Source organism: Agelaius phoeniceus, chromosome 11 (genome assembly GCF_051311805.1).
Source record: "Agelaius phoeniceus isolate bAgePho1 chromosome 11, bAgePho1.hap1, whole genome shotgun sequence".
Lineage (NCBI taxonomy): Eukaryota > Metazoa > Chordata > Aves > Passeriformes > Icteridae > Agelaius > Agelaius phoeniceus.
In genome coordinates this window covers 1,270,865-1,291,834 of record NC_135275.1, presented here as the reverse complement: position 1 = coordinate 1,291,834, position 20,970 = coordinate 1,270,865, and the positions used below count along the sequence as shown (strand labels likewise).

At 53.6% G+C, this 20,970-nt stretch overlaps 1 protein-coding gene and 1 long non-coding RNA gene across 2 annotated transcripts; both read left to right on the top strand.

Moving 5' to 3' along the window:
* Positions 1-99: 99 nt before the first annotated feature.
* LOC143694987 (uncharacterized) lies at positions 100-4,559 on the top strand. The gene is made up of 2 exons (XR_013183822.1): positions 100-663; positions 4,241-4,559. It is a non-coding gene; the product is annotated as an uncharacterized LOC143694987 (long non-coding RNA).
* An 11,887-nt stretch (positions 4,560-16,446) lies between these two features.
* Positions 16,447-20,178, top strand: BARX1 (BARX homeobox 1). Its single transcript, XM_054640363.2, has 4 exons — positions 16,447-17,036; positions 18,876-19,161; positions 19,292-19,376; positions 19,761-20,178. Exons 1-4 carry the CDS (start codon positions 16,832-16,834, stop codon positions 19,923-19,925), a joined length of 741 nt encoding a protein of 246 aa, XP_054496338.1. The 5' UTR covers positions 16,447-16,831; the 3' UTR covers positions 19,926-20,178.
* The last annotated feature ends 792 nt before the right edge of the window (positions 20,179-20,970 follow it).

Genomic DNA, 20,970 nt, shown 5'->3' with positions numbered 1-20,970 from the left:
GGAGGACCGGGATCTGGAAAGGCGGGATGGGGGGAACGCGCATGCGGGATCGGGAAAGGCGGGAGCAAGATCGGGATAACAGAGCGGCAGGTGGGGGTGTGGGGCAGGTGTGAGTGAGTGAGTGAGTGAGTGAGTGAGTGAGTGAGTGAGTGAGTGAGTGAGTGAGTGAGTGAGTGAGTGAGTGAGTGAGTGAGTGAGTGAGTGAGTGAGTGAGTGAGTGAGTGAGTGAGTGAGTGAGTGAGTGAGTGAGTGAGTGAGTGAGTGAGTGAGTGAGTGGAATGAGTGGAATGAGTGAGCGAGTGGAATGAGTGAGCGAGTGGAATGAGTGAGTGGAGTGAGTGAGTTGAAATATTTTTCACGCTGTTTTACTGTCACGGTTTAATGTTTAAACGTGAGCCATTGGGTTTTAGTGGTAAAAGGTCGGGAGCTTAATTGAAAATGTCCAGATGACCGTGTTTTCCAGGTGAATGGTGCCCACAGGTGGAGGTATGGTGGCACTGACGCTCCGAAGGTTTCAGCCTCATCCCCCTGCCCTATCCACATCTCATGAAGGATTTTATCGAGGAGATGCCACACGGACATAGGTCAGGGCTTTGAGAGGCTTGGCTGAAGATTTTTGATAGGCATGAAAAGCATTTAGGTCTTGGACACAGAGCAGAATAGGTTTGTAATGGTTTATTTTAATACTGTAGTTGAATATACAGTTGCTGATTAAAGGAGGAGCGAGAGCCGTAAACCTCTGCACATGTCAGTGAGCTGGGCTGGAACATCTGTCCGAGGGTCAGCAGGGTGTTCTTGGAGTGAGTGCCTGCTACCACGCTTGGGAAGTCTAAATTTTGGTTCAAGGTACTCACAGACTTTAGGCACTGTTCTTTGTCTGTCTTGTTAGCCACATCAGTACATTAGCACCTAGAATAAGTGTCCTTGGTATATCAGTTATTTAAACACTAGCAGGGTTTATGTACTTTTAATTGACTTTTTTTCAGGTAAAAACAGGTTTGGGAACCTTGTAGAAATGCTGAAAAGAATTCTGTCACTCCTTTCTGCTAAGCTGAAGGAGTTGTCAGCAAGGAGACATAGGGTTTTTTTCTTAAAATGTGTCAGTCCCATCAGTGCTAAGTGTCTTAAATATGTCTTGATTTTTGGCAGCGTAACGTATTCCTGCAATAATATTGATTTATAAACTAAAAAAATAAAAAAGGTTGTGTGACTCTTCCTTCTGTCTTCCTCTAAAAGACTTGAATAGGGTTTCTCTGTGTCTGCTTATGAGAAAATGTTATTAAAATTCACAAGTTTCATTTTTTAAATGAACTGCAGGGCACACATTAAGTGTTTGGTCCCACAGAGTGAGATTTGTGCCTTTGCCATCAATTATCATTCTCATGTGTTTAGGGTTTGGCTGGCTTGGGCTTGGAAGGCTGAGCACGGCTGTGATCACGCCATGTGATCTGTTCCCAAAATTTGTGTTTATCATTACATAATTACATGAATAAACAATCTTTTGCATGCTTCACAAAGAATTTGTAAAATTCATAGAAGAAAGCACAAAGCTCTCTTTGTTTTATTGTGAAGATGCAACCACGAAGGCATGAAAATGAATGCTTGCTTTGCTCTTTCTTGTCTGAAATAAGGAAAAAGTTGAGGTTTTCACCACAGCATGTCCTTGGTTGGGCTCGTGGTGCAGCTGCACACTTGTGCTTGTGCAGTGCTGCAGAGGGGGCAAGGCTCCTTCTGTCACAAGCTGAGACAACCCCTCAGGACCATGGCACAGCAAAATCCGTGCTCCTGGAATGCTCAGAAATGCTGTCTTTTGAATTATATGGGTTTTTTACTCCAGAGACTGAATCAGAACCAGCAGAAAACTCAGTGAGGCTGACCATGAGGGGCAAACTCCCAGATAGAGACAGGAAAAGGAGCTTTCCTTGGTAGGAAAAACTCCAGGGGTGAAAAGGGGAAAGGGAGACTTCTTGCTTTCCCAGAAGTGTGACTTGGGGTCAGATGATGATCCTGGGAGCATGATGAGCCTCTCTAATGCTGCAGGGCTGAGCTGGAGCCTGACACTGAAAGAACAGCTCCAGGGAAACTGAGCTTGCCGCCCCAGGTCTGCCCAGACCTTTCCTGGCTGGCTGGAGCTGATTTCACATCAGCCCGTGCCACCGTGTGGCAAAGGACCACGGTGCACAGCTCCTCTCCCAGCTCCGAAACGCTTCCTGCCAGGTTCTGCCCTCTTTCTGTGGTCCTGGGATTGCTGGGGGCCGAGGGGCAGGGTGGGTTTCATCTGCGAGGTTCCTGAGCTTCCTCTCAGCAGCTCCTGGGTCTCTTGGAAATCCCACGGGTTCAGCGTGGTGCTGTTCTGCCCTGTGATGTTATTCCAGCACACTGTGCTTTGGAGCCAGCTTTTCTGAGCATTCCCCAATTCTACCCAAGCAGGTAACTGAAGAATAACTGTATGGGGATAATCCATGAAACCTTTAACCTTTTGCCTTCATTTTTTCATCCAATTGCTCAGGGTCCTTTCTTCCCTTGCACAAGCACCAGGTTTTGCAGCCTTCCAGTGCTTTAAGGGAGAGAGGGACTTTTTATCTGGACAGATAGTGACAAGACAGGGGATACAGACTTTAAACTGTCAGAGGCAGATTTAGGCCAGATATAAAGAAGAAATTCTTCCCTGTGAGGATGGGGAGGCCCTGGCACAGGGTGCCCAGAGCAGCTGTGGCTGCCTCTGGATCCCTGGAAGTGTCCAAGACCAGGCTGGACAGGGCTTGGACCCACCTAGGATAGTGGAAGATGTCCCTGCCCATGGCAGGGGTGGAAGTGGATGGGCTTTAAATGTCCCTTCCAACCCAAACCATTCTGTGATTCCATAATTCTGTGATTTGAACACTTTATTCCACTTTTTGTTTCTTGCCACCCCACTCACTCCCAGGGGATAGCAGTGTTCTTTTCTAGCATAAACACAGCCTTTACAGAGATGATTCAGGTTTTCTCTGGGAGCCTTTCATTTGCACTGTTTATGCAGGCACATCGTGCGTTGTACAATGTCTCTCTTGTTTGCCATGAGCATCAGCGTGGTGGGAAGGCAACAAAAGACTCCGAGGGATACTCAGCAGATGTAAGGAAACAATGCCAGCAGCAGGAGAAAATAGCTGGAGAGGCTGCTCCTGGGGCTGGACACGTCCTCAGTGGGATGTGACAATGCTGTGGTGAGGGTGGAGAGGATCCCAAGTGGAAGCAGGTTTGTGCGCAGGGTCACTGGAACCGGTGGATCTTCTACATACTGAGTAATGTGCTGGAACTCTCACCTTTCCTGGGAACAATGAACTATCCCTACTGCCACAAGTTTTCTGAGGGATTTAGCCTGGGCAGGGTGCTGGTGATAGCTCCTGCCCTCCCTGCCCACTGGCTGTGGTGTCAGAGCAGGACAGGTTCAGCAGGTGCAGTCCTGCTTTCTGTAGTGACCATTTCATATCCTTTCATTTGGCTTTGTGTGGATTTGGTTCCTCTTTCTCCTAAAAATATGCAAACATGTCTCTGCCAAGTTACCAGTCTTCTCCTGATTCTGTAGAAATTTCTTGTTCTGACTACTTTTTTTTTTTTCCTTGGCCTTTTATATGGGCCTTTGTATTGAGTTTCCTTTTACTCGCCTTTTTGGTCTGTCTTTGATTCACATTTGTTAACTTCAAGACCTTAAAGCTGTGCTTTGACCTTTACAGCTCTGACAGTTTGCTAAGACAAGTGAGAATTTGTTGAAGGAGAGTTAGTTATCACAAAAGGGTAGATGTTTCTGTAGTTTACCTCCCCCACACTTGTCATTAAAGCAATTTTTATAATTATGAGCTAATAATCACCCCATGTTTTACAACATCACAGGTAAAGTAATGGGAAAAGATCTGAGTGTTTTCAGCTTCAAGTGGCTGTAGTTCAAAATAACAATGAAGAAATTTGGAAGTCTGCAGCTTTGACTAGAGTGAATTCTTTCTTAAATGATGGAATTGAGGAATTTTGAGACCCTTCCCCTGCGCATGGTGTGTGTCCTCCTTGCAGAAGGATGTTAATACACCAACATGGCAGGAGAGGAAGGTGTAACCTACTGTGTTTATTTCAGAAACCTACTTTTATCATTCACCTGGGTGTAACTGTTTGGCTTTCTAAAATGAATACTTAAATATTTTGCATTTAAAAAGCCTACAATGGTTGAAGGTATATATTGCAAAAGTGGAGTGTTCCAATTTTAAAACAGATTTGTTTTGGCTGTGGGCTCGTCTACCATCCATGGAGATCTGTGCCAGTAAAAACAGATGTGGAAGCCGTCTGTCCAGAGGGTGAACTGAGGAGCCTGTTCAGTCATGTTGGAGCAACGTGGACACTTGGTTCCTTGGGGACATGAGCAACACAATGTGAAGGACTCACTTAGTCACAACCAACTGTTCTGGAAGTGACTTCAGAGAGTGATTTTGTTTTTAATAAAAAAATACAGTGCTTTAAAATTGTAATTACACTTGAGGAAACTGCATTTGATTCAGAGATATTATGGAAGCAATAAAGAGATTTAAAAGAAATCAGCAGTTTTCTGGCAATTATTTGCTCAGCTCAACTATTAATATTGGTTTGTTTGCCAGAACATGATCAAAAACATTTGGCAGGCAAGACTTGGTCTGGAAAGTGAGCCAGTAAAATTGAGCTGTCATCTAAGTACATACAGAAAAACTGTTCCCTTGGCATGAAAAACAGACTGTTTACAGAAATAATAAACATGCCCTCGAAAATTATGTTCCTTCTCTCTAAAATCACGGAAGGTCACAAGACTTTGACCTTACAGAAGGAGCATAACACTTTATGAGACTCCTGTCAAAGCACATGATAAAAAATAAATACACTGCAATAAAGAAGTGTCAGGCTGATGGCTCAAATGTGCCTTCCTGCCGTATCCTGTCTCCTTCCCGCAGGATGTGGGGTGGCTGCTGCCAGGCCACAACAGCCCAGCTGGAGGGGAGGGCAAATCCACCCATTCTCCTGACATATCACTCCATGTAATTAACTTGTGTTTCATCTCCTGAGTAAACCTTGCAAACAGCGAAACGTGTCAGAGTGAAATAGAAGTTATTGAAAAGTGTAATTTGCAAAAGCCCTTCTGGTGATTCAGCTGCTGGATAGAGCTCCAGTGCTGGGTGTCCATGAGGAATACAGGATTTGGCCACAGCTTGCTGGTTTCTCAGAGCCCTGAGGATGGAGGAGTGAGCTCTAGGGAAGGATGGTGGATGGCTACAGCTGGAGAAGGTGTCCACCCCCTGGCCAGCTCCCCCGAGGGCAGTGGTCTCACCTGTTTGCTCCTCAGGATTTCCAGGTTCACTCTTTATGTGGATTCCTCCTTCTGTCCCCAGAAAGCTGTTGGCTTTAAGGCTCCAGTGTGAACTCTGGCCCTGGGAGGGAGGAACACCACTCACTCTTGGACCCCAGGGAACTGGGGTTATTTACTGGAAGAAAAGGAGGCTCTGGGGGCCCTCATCACTTTCTGTTACTGCCTGAAAGGAGGTTGTGCTCAGCTGTGGCTGTCAGCCTCTTTTCCCAGGTAACAAGTGACAGGACAAGGCAAAGCACCCTCAGGTTGCACTAGGTGAGGTTTAGGTTGGGTATTATAAACAGTTTCTTCACTGAAAGGGAGGTCAGGCTTTGGAACAGGCTGTCCAGGGTGGAAGTGTTGGACAGAATGTGGCACTTGAGGATGGGGTTTAGTGGCAGCACTGGGTGAACCGTTGGTCTCAATGATATTTTTCCATCTTTAATGGTTCTGTGGTTTTTCCCTCCCCTAATTCCTTGCACAGCCATCACCTTTCTACTCCTCCTGCTGCCTCTGCTGGGGTTGGCTCTCACTCTGCAGTGCCACAGGGGCACAGCCAAGGGGCTTTGCAGCTCAGGTGCAGCAGGGGCTGTGCTCACCTGTGGAAGCAGCGTGGGCTGCAGAGCCAGGGAAGCACCAGCCCAGGACTGCCTGGAGTCCCACACTGCCCACAAAGACATTGGTGTCACTGAGCAAGATAGAAAAAGAAAGTCAAGAAGCTTCAGCTCTGTTTTTTGAGGGCAGTTCAGACTCGTAGTCAGCACTGCTGTGCTTCCTGGAGATTTTACAGACTGACATGATGTCATACAGCCATTCTCCCTTCTTCCAGCATCCCTGAGTTCAGAGGGAGCAGAAGAGTTTCCTCACTGCCTTCCTCAGTTGCCTCCTCCTAGCACAGCACGAATCTAGCTAGATAAGCTGTATTTTGGAAGTCCCCCAGTAGAGCTTATACACGAGCAGAACATAAAAGATACTTAAATTTATAAAGCCTGAGCTCTCTGCGTGCTGAGGTTGAGTGTGCAAGTATTTGGCTTTGGGTCTGTCTGCCCCAGCCCCACAAAACAGCTTAATCCAGAAAAAACAATCTAAAAAAAACTTCATTTGCTGGCAGTTTAGATTCTGTTTAGTTATAACTCACAACCTCAAAACATAGGAATTAAGTTTAATTGTTCATCAATTATACAGCACACAGCACATACTGTTGTAATCTGTGCTGCACATATCTATATGAAGTATTAACACCAATGTTTAAACAATGTTTAAACAAAATACAAAGTCACCACAGGCAGCCTTAAACCTCAGCTGTACCATTTTGCTAAACTATTTTGGCTATGGATGTGATTTTTCACCCCTCTACCCTCATATGGTATTAATTCAATTGTTTTAGATGTTATACATGCATAAGAACTAGAAGGGATTTCCTCAAACAACAAACACTGAAGATAAAAAGGTCGATGTTTATAAAAATGTCAAACTCCAAGGCTCTTCCATGAGTTGTTAGAGGATTGCTCTCATGAAGACTCCGAGCCAGTCACTCAGGAGTCCTCCAGTGAGGGAAGCTAATCCTGAGTTTCCACTCCTGCGTCTGTGCTCGTCCCTCAACAGAGCACTGGCAGCAGGAGTGCTGAAGGGAGAACAGGGAAATTTGGACGTGGTTCAAGATCCCAAAAGTTCTTGATCACTCTGGTTTTGGGTTTGTGCTCAGGAGCTCTCTGGAAGCAGCTCCTACACGGTGCTCTTGGTGTTCCTGCAGGGGTCTGTGGCTGCCAGGTGCTGAAAGGGACCTCCCTGTCACAGCTGAGCTGCTGCTCTTCTGCAGCAGAGGGGCAGACAAGAAACCTTTAAAAGATATTGTCTTAACCTTGTTAAAGGAGGGTTTTGTATGTCTCAGCTCTTTACTTGCAACTCTAAGCGTGTTCTGGAAGGCCATGCTCTGCCACGGGATGAGGTGGGAGAGCCTTTGGAGTCACTGGGCCGTGCCTGTTCCCTGGGGAGCCTGTTCAGTGCCCCAGCACCTTTTCCTGACACCCAAGCTTAGCCCTACCTGACACAGCTCCAGCCACTCCTCAGGTCCTGTCCCTGGTCACAGAGAGGAGAGCTGCTGGCTGTGAAGATGTCCTGGTGCTGCTGGTTGGGTACCAAACCTCCAGTCCCCTCCACAGCCTCCACGGAACTGGCTCCAGGAGCTCCAGCCTCCTTCTGTCCCAAGGAACTCAGCATGGGCTCAGCACAGCAGCTGCAGCAGCCCCAGGACTGGGGAGAGAGGCAAGGCCTGCTGGCAGTGCCCCCCCTCAATATTCCCTCTTCCTCTTGCCCTCTGCACTCACGTTCTTCTTATTCTGCAGATCCCTTCTGTGGATGCCCTCAGGGCAAGCCGGGGAGCTGCTCTCAGCTCGCATCTGACATGGAAACCCTGAACGCGTGCCCTCCCACCCCCTCTGCCCACGCTGCCACCAACCCCTGGCGGCTGGGACACGGCTCTGGGAGCGGGGACCCCCCGACACACCCTGAGCCGGGACACTGGGAACAGGGACCCCCCAGGCACCCTGACCCCCCTGCACCGGCAGCGGGGACCCTCAGAGCCCGATCCTGCGACACTCGGGGACACCTGGGAGCGCCTGGGGACACCTGCGCTCTGTCCCGCCGCCGCCAGGGGGCGCTGGCGCCGCGGGACACGGGACGGGGAATGGGGCAGGGGAACCCGGGATTGGAAATACGGAAATGGGGAATGGGGCATGAAGGACCCGGGAATGGCGACACGGGACAGGGGAATGGGGACACGAGACAGGGAGTGGGGAATGGGGACACGGGACAGGGGAATGGGGACACGGGACAGGGCATGGGGCATGGGGAATCCGGGAATGGGGACACGGGACAGGGAATGGGGGACCCAGGAATGGGGACAAGGGACAGGGAATAGGGACCCGGGAATGGGAAATGGGGGATACCAGATACGGGATATGAGGATAGAGGATATGGGATGGGGGACACAGGGTGAGGGAATAGTGGATACAGAATATGGGCCATGGAAATGAGGGCTGTGGGATACAGCCTCCAGGACACAGGGGAGAGAATGGGAGATACAGAGGATGGGAATGGGGATATGGGATAGGGGTGTGGGAATTGGGATATGGGAATGGGGACGTGGGAATGGGCGATAAAGAGTGCAGGATAGGGGGATGGGGGGGTGGGATACAGGACACAGGATAGGGTGTAGGGTGGGGATATGGGATGCAGGGGGTGGGATGGGGGTGGGATGAAGACTCAGGGTGGGGATATGGGATGCAGGGTGTGGGATGGGAGGTGGGATGGGGTTGTGGGATAGAGGTGCAGCACAGGGCTGTGGGATTGGGGATGTGGGATGGGGTGCAGGATGAGGGTGCAGAGTGGGGTGTGGGATGTGGGATGCAGGATCACCCCAGCCCAGGAAGAAGCTGGGGAAGAGGCTCCAAGCCCAGCAGGATGAGCAGGCCGTGGTAAATGGCTCCGTGGTAAATGGCTCCATCTGGAGCTCGGCAGATCGCTATCAGTGGGTCTTGGAATGTCGTGTTAGAGTCCAAAAATTTGCAAGTGTCATAATATACGTACAGAAAGGGAAATTGTTTAAACTTCTTAATCAGCCGTGGCCATATATGGGTTTGAAATGTAGTTCTGAGAACAGTAAATAGAAATTTGCCATATCAGATGTAGGAATTGCAGTGTAAGCAATGTGAAACTCAGGTCTCATCTCGCCTCAAGTGGATGGCAGATCTCCTTCTGGTGGCTTCAGTGTCAGCAAGGGTCTCTCTCTTACAATTTAAAATCCCTGCTGCAGGGTCAGGGGCCTTAAATGCTTGTGAGGGTCCCTGTCTGTGTGTGAAAGGAAAATAAAAGACCTACTGGACATGGCAGAATCACTGAAAGGAATGGTTTGGAAGAACCCTTCATCACTGAATTGTTTTGTATTGTTTGGCCTTCAGTGAGAGCTATTTGATGTTACGAGCTCTCTAACTTAGGGAGTTTACCCACGGTAGTGGTGCTTATGAGGGACTGGGAAGCTAGCTTTGATATGATTTTAATATGTATAAAACATCTTGTTATTTTTTTAAATAAATTGTTTCAATTAGCCATTATTGTGTTTAATGATTTAAACATCTCCCTGCTGATGTATAAACCCAAATCATCCAGATCTGATGTAGCACTCGAGAACTGGGAACCAGAAGTGACTGGAGGCAAACCATAAAACTGAAGAGTGTAAGGATTTTATTCTGTTTCTTCCCTTTTAAAAACCGAAGGCCCCAGCTCTGCACAGATGTAGTCATTAACTTAATTTTATGAACCATAAACAGTCCTGTTGCAGTCACCCACGTGCACAGGGAACAGCCTCAGCACACAGAGGGTGTTTACAGCACGAGGCTCACAGGGTGTGAGCAAAGCATCCCTGGTTTCTACACAGATGCTGGGCTGGATTGGATTTAAGCTCACACAGGAGTGATAAGGACAAATCATTGTTTTCTGCCTGAAACTCCTTTATCACCTAGAAATGAATGGTGCAGCCAGACATGCTGTTTGAGGTGAAGTATGGTTATTTACTGAACAACTGTACTGGTGTTTAACTTGCTCCCTCATGTGTGTCCCATCATTTTCAGAATGTGTCACTGGCAGTGTCACCTGCAGAGCTCTTGGCCATCGCTCCTGTGGTGGCCAGGTCAGGTTTGGTGTGGGTTGGGCCTTGATGGTGGGCACTGACCACAGCCCCAGGCCATGGCACCACTTGTCCACAGCAGGCCTGGGCGGAGAAGGACAGAGGTACAGCTGTCACCAAGGGTGGTGCCACTGCACTCATCTCTTACTGGACCCTGGTTTTAGGGGCAGCCACGCCCTCTTGGCTGGACTGGGGAAGGAGCTCTGAACCTACAGATCTGTTCATGGCCAGGAATCAGTTCAACAGAGAAGAGGCTGTCCCAAAAATACTGCCTGGCCTGAAACCTAATCACATGTGTGGCAGCTTGCTGGTTTGTATTTCCAAGCATTGCATCCCTTGTCCATGAACTAACTAAAAGTAAAAATAAATGAATAAGAGTTTGAAATCCTGTATGTAGAAAAAGCAAGAGAGAGAAGGGGGCTTTCACAGAGTGTGCCTTACTGTTTGTGCTGGTTTGGGGCCCTGCACAATAAAAGGATTTGGGCAAGTGTCACAGCTGGGTACGTGTGTGGCACTCAGGTGGGTGGTACCTGATGGCAGCGGTGGGGACAGAGGTGGCACATTTAGGCAGCTGCTCATTCTGCTGGCTGGTCTAATGGAGATAAATGAAATGGATTCAGACAATAGTCGTTTCAGGAATGGTTTCCTTATGCTTGGACAGAAACGGAGAACACCCAGTTTGTGAAGAGCTGCTGGGGTGTGTGCAGGAGGGAGGATGTTGGATGATGGACCTCGAGGGGCAGGGAAATAAAGGGGCTGCAACCCTCACTCAAACCAAACTGCATCCTCTGAACGTGACTCTCAAAGATAATTCCATAGTCTGACTTTCTGACAAAGCCAGGTGTTCGCAGAAAATAATTTTTAGGGGAATACGTGTTAAATGGCCGCTGATGAAGCTTTACCCAGCCATTAAACACAACTTATTACTCAGGGCTGAGCTATTCCCTCAGCCCGAACGCTCCTTCCCAATTAGCCCGTGATGTCACGTTTTCCACTCTCTTCGTTGCACTTTGTGGATTTCCTGAATATTAAGTGCCGTGAGGAGGGAGCGGGAGGGAGGTGGCTGTGCCTGACTGCCCTCCTCGGGCCCCGGTGGGAAGGGCAGGGGCTGCGAGGGCGATGCCCCCGCAGGGCACCGGGGTCCCGCAGTGCCCGGCAAGGCGGGCGGGGAAAGCCCCGAAACCCGGGCACAGCCTGAGCCCGGACACAGCCCTGAGCGGGTACAGCCTGAGCCCGGGTACAGCCCTGAGACCGGGTACAGCCTGAGCCCGGGTACAGCCTGAGCCCGGGTACAGCCCTGAGCCCGGGTACAGCCCTGAGCCTCGGTACAGCCCCGCAGCCCGGGTACAGCCCCGCAGTCCGGACACAGCCCCGCAGCCCGGGTACAGCCCTGAGCGGGTACAGCCCTGAGACCGGACACAGCCCTGAGCCCGGGTACAGCCTGAGCCCGGGTACAGCCTGAGCCCGGGCACAGCCCTGAGACCGGGTACAGCCCTGAGCCCGGACACAGCCCTGAGACCGGACACAGCCCTGAGCCCGGGTACAGCCCTGAGCCCGGGTACAGCCTGAGCCCGGGTACAGCCCTGAGCCCGGGTACAGCCTGAGCCCGGGTACAGCCCTGAGCCCGGACACAGCCCTGAGCCCGGGTACAGCCCCGCAGCCCGGGTACAGCCCTGAGCCCGGGTACAGCCTGAGCCCGGACACAGCCCTGAGCCCGGACACAGCCCTGAGCCCGGACACAGCCTGAGCCCGGGTACAGCCCCGCAGCCCGGGTACAGCCTGAGCCCGGGCACAGCCTGAGCCCGGACACAGCCCTGAGCCCGGGCACAGCCCTGAGCCCGGGTACAGCCTGAGCCCGGACACAGCCTGAGCCCGGGCACAGCCCTGAGCCCGGGTACAGCCTGAGCCCGGGTACAGCCTGAGCCCGGACACAGCCCTGAGCCCGGACACAGCCTGAGCCCGGGCACAGCCCCGCAGCCCGGGTACAGCCCTGAGCCCGGGTACAGCCTGAGCCCGGACACAGCCTGAGCCCGGGCACAGCCCTGAGCCCGGGTACAGCCCTGAGCCCGGACACAGCCCTGAGCCCGGGTACAGCCCTGAGACGGGACACAGCCTGAGCCCGGGTACAGCCTGAGCCCGGGTACAGCTCTGAGCCCGGGTACAGCCCTGAGCCCGGGCACAGCCCTGAGCCCGGACACAGCCCTGAGCCCGGGTACAGCCCTGAGCCCGGGTACAGCCTGAGCCCTGGTACAGCCTTGAGCCCGGGTACAGCCCTGAGCCCGGGTACAGCCCTGAGCCCGGGCACAGCCCTGAGCCCGGGTACAGCCTGAGCCCGGGTACAGCCCTGAGCCCGGGTACAGCCCTGAGCCCGGACACAGCCCTGAGCCCGGGTACAGCCTGAGCCCGGGCACAGCCCTGAGCCCGGGTACAGCCCCGCAGTCCGGACACAGCCCTGAGCCCGGACACAACCCCGCAGTCCGGGCACCGCTGCCCCGGGCGCTGGGGCGCGATGGGAGACACGGGGACACTTTATTCGAGTTTTAGAAAAGGTGATGTTGAGAAAACAAAGAATTGGTTGTGTGTAAAAGTCACTGAGAGCTTTGATACAAGTTTAAAAAAACCCTACCAAAAGCACCCCGGTGTTTAATTGATGTGAGCAGCGCTGCGGAGCAGCCCCGCGGCTCCCGGTGCCCGCAGCGGATCGGGTGTGACCGGCACCGGGCCCCGCTCCCGTGAGCCGGGACTTGGCTGCCAGAGCCCTGCTCAGCGCTGGGCTCCGTGCACTCCCCTGGGCAGCCCCTGATAGCCCAATATTTTCCCTTTTGGGATATTTCCCGAGGGATCCGGGAGGCGAGGAGTTTGAGTTTCGCTGTTTTCCCCGTCACGGTTGTAGGAGTCAGGAGAACTGCGGGAATTCAGCAAAACTCTTCTTCTCGTCAAATCGGGGATGAATCAGCGGAGCAAAAGTATTCCCACCCCAGAAAAGATTTTAGATCACTGGGTGAACTTGTTTCCTTTTTCGTAGCAAGATTTTCGCGGGTGAAAGTGTCATCCTTCTCTGAGTTACTCAGCCGAAATAGAGACATCAAAATATCTGAAGCGTGAAAGTAAGCGAGAGGAGCCTTTAAAAAACGCGTTCTGCTTTTATGCAAAACGAAGATCAGAAGAGTCTCGTAATGTGATAAATGCATCCATAGTTTCTGAAACCAGTTGGGAACATTTGTATAAAAATTATTTTTTAAAAAAGCTAACTAGAAATAGTCCGTTTCTAGCAGTCATTTAAAGTCTGTAACTGGTGCAAGAAAAACAATCAACAAAACAACCCAACCCTAAACAAAACAAATAAATAAACAGACCCCAAAATAACAACAAAACAAGAATTTTAAAAAGCCCTTCGGTAAATGAGGAGAAATTTTGTAAATAAAGGTGATTCCATTCTGGTTGCTGGAAGGAAAAAAATTTGGAGTCTGCAGCTTGTTCATGTGGTTGGTCCCTAAAACCCCACGTATGTTTCTGAACTCCCACTCTAAGATGCTGCTTTTTATAAAAGTGGTTGCATGAATCTACCACCCAATTCAATGTGAAATAAAAGTACGGGTTTACAAGCTCTGTAAGAGTACAGGAGATCAGACACTACTGCACTAAAAGTAGTAGTAGTAGTAGTAATAGCAATAATAATAATAATAATAATAATAATAATAATAATAATAATAATAATAATAATAATAATAATAATAATAACTTCTGTCCTTTTCACTACTGGATTTGTTTTTCAACGATTTTAAGTTCCTGACCGTGAGTACGACCAGATGGTGAAGTTCACCCTCTCTTTCTTCAGTGCAACATCGAAATGTTTCAATAGAAGCTTTTTCAGAGATGCTATTTTTTATTTTATTGTTTTGGTGACCTGGGGGGGCTGTAGGCCTGCTCGCGGGGAGGATGTGGGATCCGCCGACCGTCCGTGCCCGCCCGGCTGCGGCTGCTCTGAGCAGCCTCGGGGCAGATGGATCCCAAGGATTATAAAAACTTAAATTATCAAAGTTGATGCCGTATGATAGGAAATTATTGCGGGTTTGTACCACTCTGATCCTAACCTGCTCCGGGATGGGGATCGAAGTATTGTTATTTACAGTTATTATTGAGCTTTGATTATTTTAAAGAAACAAAAAGCTCAAGGGAGGCGTGGGTAATTTCTTTTACGTGCACTATTTGTTTATGAGCGCGCTGGTCTCGGGGGTGAGGTTGTTTAAACAATCCGATGCGGATTTGCCTGCTCGCTTGAATGTGTCCAAAATTCTTCTCACTTTACTCATTCTCCTCGTTTCATGGTAAGAGCTCCAATGGCCTCGGCCGTAGGAAATCAGCACCTTGGCATGGAGCACCTTGTGATCTCAGCAGAGCAGATGGACAAAGCACGGGAGGACGGATGGGCCCGTCCGGAAACGGGGAGGGTTTGGGGTTGGGATTTCTGATTTTTTGGGGGGCCCCGTTGGTCTCGGTCGGGGCTCCCCGGAGCGCAGGTGTGCACAGGGACACGGCTGCCCCGAGATTCCCGGGAGGAATTCGGGGAGGTGGGGAGGGATGGAGGCGCCAGTCCCGCGGCCCGCAGCATCTCGGTGGGCTCCGGTCCCGCTGCTCCCCCCGGGAGGGGAGCGCCGGTCCCGGGCACGGCCCCCGCTCTGTCGCGTGTCACGAACTCGTTGGCGGTGCACACACCAAGATGATGTCTAATAAATGACAACCCGCTAACAGCAGGGAGCACCCGGGCAGCTAACGGGGGTTCAGCCCGTTAGTGTTTCACAGAGCGAGTGGCGTAATTTTAAATTGAAGAAATGTGGAGAAACCAGAACAAATCCGCGCGGAACTGCTCCGTACGAGTCGCAGTTACCATATGGAACAGGTTATGTGGGCAGGCAGTGAAGTACAGAGCATAAATTAATTCGTTGTTGTCGCATGCAGGGGTGAGTAGCACAGAGAAACAGCAGCAGGACTCAAATAGCGCTGACAGGAGCAGCAGGGCGGCCTCGTGTTCTCCGCAGTTCCCTGAACGCCTCCGCCTGCCCCTACCTCAATATTTAATTCAAGTTACAGGGCCGGGGGTTCCTGCAGCCGCATCTGCCGCCGGATGCGGGGCCCCCGGGGCCGTTCGCTGGCTCTGGGGGAGCCGTGGCTGCGGGCCGGACCGGGAGCCACGAGAAGCTCCGGGAGCCCGCACGGCTCGGGAGAGCCCGGGCCTGGGGAAGGTGCTCGGACACTAGGGCCCGACGGCAGCCGAGCGCTGGGACTCGTCCCCCGTGTGCTGCGCTCACGGACGGCACTGGCAGGTGCCTTCCGTGGCCATCGCATCTTCTTAGGGCTTCCGAAACGGAGCCGGGCGAGATCCCGCGGCTGCTCCGCTCTCCCCTGCGCATCCCCCGCAGCAGTCGGGAAAACGGGCAGAACCCTCTTTTTTTTGGTCTAAAATCTTGAAAAAGGAGGCTGAGCTTCCCTTGCCGGAGGGATGAGCCCCGCTCCCGTCCCTCTGCGTGGGCCGGCCTGGCTGAGCCCGTGGGTGCCTCCCGCGAACACCGCCCAGGCACGGTCACGCGTGGGCAGCTCCGGCCGTGGGCAGAGGCCGAGCGCAGCCAAAGCCGCCCCACGCCGTGGGACCCGCGGGGCTTCGCCGAAACGATCTCCCCGTAATCCATTAGCGCCGACATTTTCGGGAGGGATTTGGGTGTTCGGGCTCCTGCAGACGAATCTGGCTCGAAGCAAGTCAGTAACGAGCAGGGGCGGCTCGTGGGTCTCCGCTGTCGTGCGTGACACAGGCTGAAGGGAATAGAATGAATCACGTCGTACCGAGCGAAATGTCCGTGTAAATGATCTAGAAGTCCAGGGAAATGCTCCGCTTCGTGCTGGGTTTTGTTCCCTGGCCAGCTCCTTTTAGATGTTTACACCGCTTTGAGCGAGGCCGGGGGGGAGCCCGGAGCTGGGGGCATCGGGGCTGGCTCCCCCCTGCCCTCGGCCTGCCTGGGCTCCGCCGGGCCCCGGCCACCGCCCCGGGGCTGCCCCGAGGGCTCCGAGCGCCCGCGCTGCGGGGCAGGGCCGTGCAGGCCGGGCCGAGAGGATGGCCCCGAGGGTCCGTGTGGGTCCCTGTCTGCCTCCATCGGCCGAAGCGCCCCAGAGCCGCAGTTAGCCCGTCAGGGGAAGGGATGGGGAGGGGGACGAAGGCTGAGACGGGAATGGGAAAGGGACGGAAGATTGGTGTGGGGACGGGAACGGGGATGGCGATGGATATGGATATGGATATGGATATAGATATGGCGACGGGGATGGGGCTGGAGCCGGGGACAGGGACAGGGATGGTCATAAGAATTAGGCCGGGACTGGGAGCGGAGCCGGGGCCGGGGCTTCGAGGGGGCCAGCGGTTGTTTGGGTGTCTGCTCTCCCGCAGCGAGCAGAACGGGTAATTTGCTTTATATGGCGGGGGATCAAATGCTGGGCTGTAACCCCCGCCGCAGGTATTCGCCCGCCCCGGCCCCTTCCTTCCTCCGCAGCCCCTCCCGCGCCCTCCCCCGCCGCGCTGACGGCCCCGCCGGGCCCGGCCGTATAATAGGCCGCCGCTGCTGTCCCGGGGCGGAGAGACAGACGCTGCCCGGTGCCGCGCCCCGTGTGCAGGCGGCGGGGACGGCTCCGGGCCGCCGCGCAGGGCCAGGGGAGGGGGCGGCGGGGCGATGGGCAGAGCCCCCGCTGCCCGGCTGCCGGCCGGGGGGCTGCGCTAGAGCGGCCCCGGCGGCCGGGGGTCCCCCCGCGCCCCGGGGGCGGCGAGGATGCAGCACCCGCTGGAATTGGGCGCCGCGCGCTACTTCCCGGCCGAAGCCTTCCCCGACCACCGCTCCCACCGCTACCGCAGCTTCATGATCGAGGAGATCCTCACCGACCCCCCGGACGCCAAGGGGGCCGCGCCGGCCGGGGAGCTGCTCAAGTTCGGGGTTCAGGCGCTGCTCTCCGCCCGGCCCTACCACAACCACCTCGGTACGTCCCGGGGGGCTCCCCGCGGCTGGGGGGTGGCTGGGGGCGGCAGGCGGGGAGGCATCGCCCGCCGGTGGTCTCCAGCGCCTTTGGGAGCCGGGTTCCTCGGAGAAAAGCTTAGGAATTCTGCCTACAAAAGTTGCTGAGGGCTCTGCCGGTCGTGCGCATCCCCGCCGGCTCCCGCCGTGCCTGGGCGCTCCAGCCGGGAGCAGCCGGGAGTTTGGGGCCTAAAAGCGAAGAAAGCGGCCCTGCGGCTCCGGCCGCGTCTGCACAGGATGGCGTTTGGATTGCAGGGAAGAAGGTTGTTGTCGATAGTTTTGTTTTGGGGTTTGCCCTTTTGTTTTTGGATGAGGTGAGAATTGCTGGAGCCGAGCAGCGGGGTCTGCGCTTGGCTGCGAGGGGCGGCAAGAGGCCCTGCGGTCACAGATTTAGTTGGAAACCCGACTTATGTGTAAACAAAAAAAACTATATAAAATACAGAGATATTATATATAGTATATAAATATATGCTATGTTTATATAATAATAATATAGCAGATGGAAGGCATAACATTATTGTCCATATTATAATACATGTTTGGGTTTTTCTTTTAAAAGGGGTGCCCGCATTCTCTGTCCAGTCAGATACGGAATCCAGGACAAATGCAGTTTATTAACATATTCAAATTGGATTGGGGGTTTTGTAATTGTTATTGGTTTTATTGTTTAGGGGAGTTTTTTGTGGTTCTTTTTCTTTTTTTGGGGGGGATGTTTCTTTTATTTTTTTTTTTTGACGGTAGTATTTAATGCATTTTGAAGGCTATTACCTAATATATTTTAAAGGCCGGTATTTAAACGGATGATGGCGAAAGCTTTCACTTCGCAAGCCATCTTCAACTGCAGAGCCTTAGCTCTTCATCCATTGACCTGAACTGAAAAGGAGTATCCCAATCTAATTTTCTGCGTTTAAGAGAAAAAGCGGAAAGCGTCAAGCCCCTGAGCAAGGGAACAGCATGCGTTAGAATATCTAGAAATTAGTATTATTTTCAGGATGAACTGTTCAGAACTGCTCGGATCAGATGAAAGGTTCTTTACACCCCTCAGGCTCAGTTCCGCTGGGATAGGTGGGAGCGGGATCGGGCCCTGTAGGAAGGGAGGCTATTTCAGGCAGGCCGAGGAGAAGACCCCGCAGAGACTCCCCTAAAGCCCTTTCCCCGGCGCCGAGCTCGCTCGTGTGTCGCTGTGGAGAGGCCGGGCCGAGAGGGACCGCAGCCCCCAGCCCACCCTCAGGTCCGGGAGCGGAGCGGAGGCGTCGGGAGGGACCCAGCTGGGCCGGGCCGAGCCGGGCGAGCGATTCGAGCCGAGCAGAGCCGGGCCGGACCGGGGAGAATTGAATCGAGCCGGCCGAGCGGCGGCCCCAGCCCGCTGGAGCAGCATTCTCGGGGATGGCTCGCTGTCCTCTTCCCGGGCGCCCCTTCATAGGCTGCTCTTCACGGAGTGGGATAGAAATTATCAGGTCGAAAATTTACTGAAAACTCCTAGGAAGGGAATCCTGGGACCGTGCCCGCCCCCGCGGTTGGCCGAGTTCAGCCGGGTCCGGCAGCTGTTGGGTGACACAGAGGGGATCGCTTTTGGGTTGGTTTGAGTTAATTTCACTTGTAACCCCCAAGTAACTCCGTGATTGGCATGTGCTGGTCGAAGGGTAAAACGTGTCTCTGTACGGTGGAGGCGGCGGGGCCGGGGGGCTCAGGGCCCGCGGCGGTGCCGAGGATGGAGGGAAAGGGCCCGGGTTTCCTTGCAGGGGCTGCTCCCCGGGCAGCCCCGCGGTCCCTGCCCGCCGCTGACCGCCGCTCTCTCCCGCAGCGGTGCTGAAGGCGGAGCCGGCCGCCGTGTTTAAGTTCCCGCTGGCTCCCCTGGGCTGCTCGGGGCTGGGCTCGGCGCTGCTGGCCGCCGGCTCGGGGCTGCAGGGCGGCTCCGCCTCGCCGCATCTCCCGCTGGAGCTGCACCTCCGCGGGAAGCTGGAGCCGGGCCCGCCGGAGCCGGGCAAGGCCAAGAAGGGCCGCCGCAGCCGCACCGTCTTCACCGAGCTGCAGCTCATGGGGCTGGAGAAGCGCTTCGAGAAGCAGAAATACCTCTCCACGCCCGACAGGTAGGCGACGGCCGACCTCGGACCCGGGGCGCGACGCCACGGGACGGGGCTCATTTTGCTTGAAAAAGTCGGGAAGCTGCCCTCCGAGACGGAAGCTGCCGGCCTGACCTCCTCTCTCTCTCGCCCGCAGAATAGACCTGGCCGAATCGCTGGGGCTCAGCCAGCTCCAGGTGAAAACCTGGTACCAGAACAGGCGCATGAAATGGAAGAAAATAGTAAGTGGCCCTTATTAACAGTCCTTCCCCTGGGCGCGCCGTGTCCGCGTTCGAGCCCTGCCCTGCGGGCTTCGTCCTTCTGCATCTCGGCCCTGGCACATTTAACGATAACGTTAAGGATAATTATAATAGTAACGATGACGATTACGGTAATAATAATATGCCCCTGGTCTTTAACACCGTGCTCCCGGTCCAGCATCTCCTGGGCTCCGGCCGGCCGTCCCTCCCCGTCCTGTCCGAGCCCTCCCGTTGCTCCGCTCGGCCCCCGGGGCAGCCGGCGGGCGGGCGAGAGAGAGAGATAGAGAGGGGCTGCTGCGCCGCGGGCCGACGGCAGCTCGGCTTTGCCGGGGTGTCTCCTTCCTCCGCCCCCTCCTCGCCTCGCAGGTGTTGCAGGGGGGCGGCCTGGAGTCCCCCACCAAGCCCAAGGGCCGCCCGAAGAAGAACTCGATCCCCAGCAGCGAGCAGCTCTCGGAGCAGGAGCGCGCCCGGGACGCCGAGAAGCCGCCCGAGAGCCTGGGCTCGCCGGCCGAGGTCAGCCAGGAGGAGTGAGGGGGGCCCGCCCCGCCGGCCGGAGAGGATGGAGGGCAGCTCGGACAGTGGCTGCGGCCGCCTTCGGCCTCGGGACGTTTGGACGCTTTAGCCGCACGCCGGCCTCCCCCGGCCCGCCGCCCCTCTCCGCGCCCGCGGAGCGCCGCGCTGCGCCACGGCCGCTGGGCTGGCCACGGCCCGAGGGGCCAGCAGGACACTGGATCCCACCATCCACATCTACTCGCTGTCTAAAACCCTGTGGTGCCCCTAGTTATTCGAAAACTGCATTTTATGATCAGTTTTATTAATGCGAAGATATTTACTTTATTTCAATAAAGTATTTTATGAACTATTGATCTGAGTAGCGTAATGCTTGGGGGTTGATTTTTTAAAAAAAAATTTGTTTTGTTTTCTTGGTTTTTTTTGTTTTTTTTTTTTTTTTTCCCCACGGAGGCAGATTAGGTATTCAAAACCAAGTTCCAGGCAGAGCTACAGAAAAAGTGCAAAGCGCAGTGGTAGCGGGAGGATTCTCCCGTCGTTTTTCGCGACGGTTCGGCTGCCCGTGGCCGGGAGAGGCCAGATCCTCGGTCTTCCCTTGGTCAAATTCGGATGCTTTCGGATTTTAAAGATACGTTAGTTGGTGACAGAAGGTTAATTAAGTTCTGCACTGCGCATCCTGAACCCTGAACGGTACTTTTTAAAAAAACTCTTCATTGCTGCTGCGATGTAGCAGCAAAAATCCTAGTACGAAATCGTAGCGCTTTGTTGTTCGGGTGGGGTATTTTAAATTTTGTTTTATTTTTTCGCTTGTTTTCTCTGAGTCTCTTCTCCACGTTTTCCGTTGGGATGTTAAATTACAGAGCATCCACCGAGACATGCAATTACTGCTATTCTGCTAAGAAAAAAAAGAAAAGAAAATAAGAGAAAAAAGCAGCAGCCCAGGGAAGAACGAGGGCCGGGGAGCGGCAGGATAGCCCCGGGCTGAGCCGCTGCTGCGGGGCCGCCTCCCAATTAACGGCGGTAATTAACGACGGTAATTAGCGCTCTCGGCTCGGGGCTGGTCTCT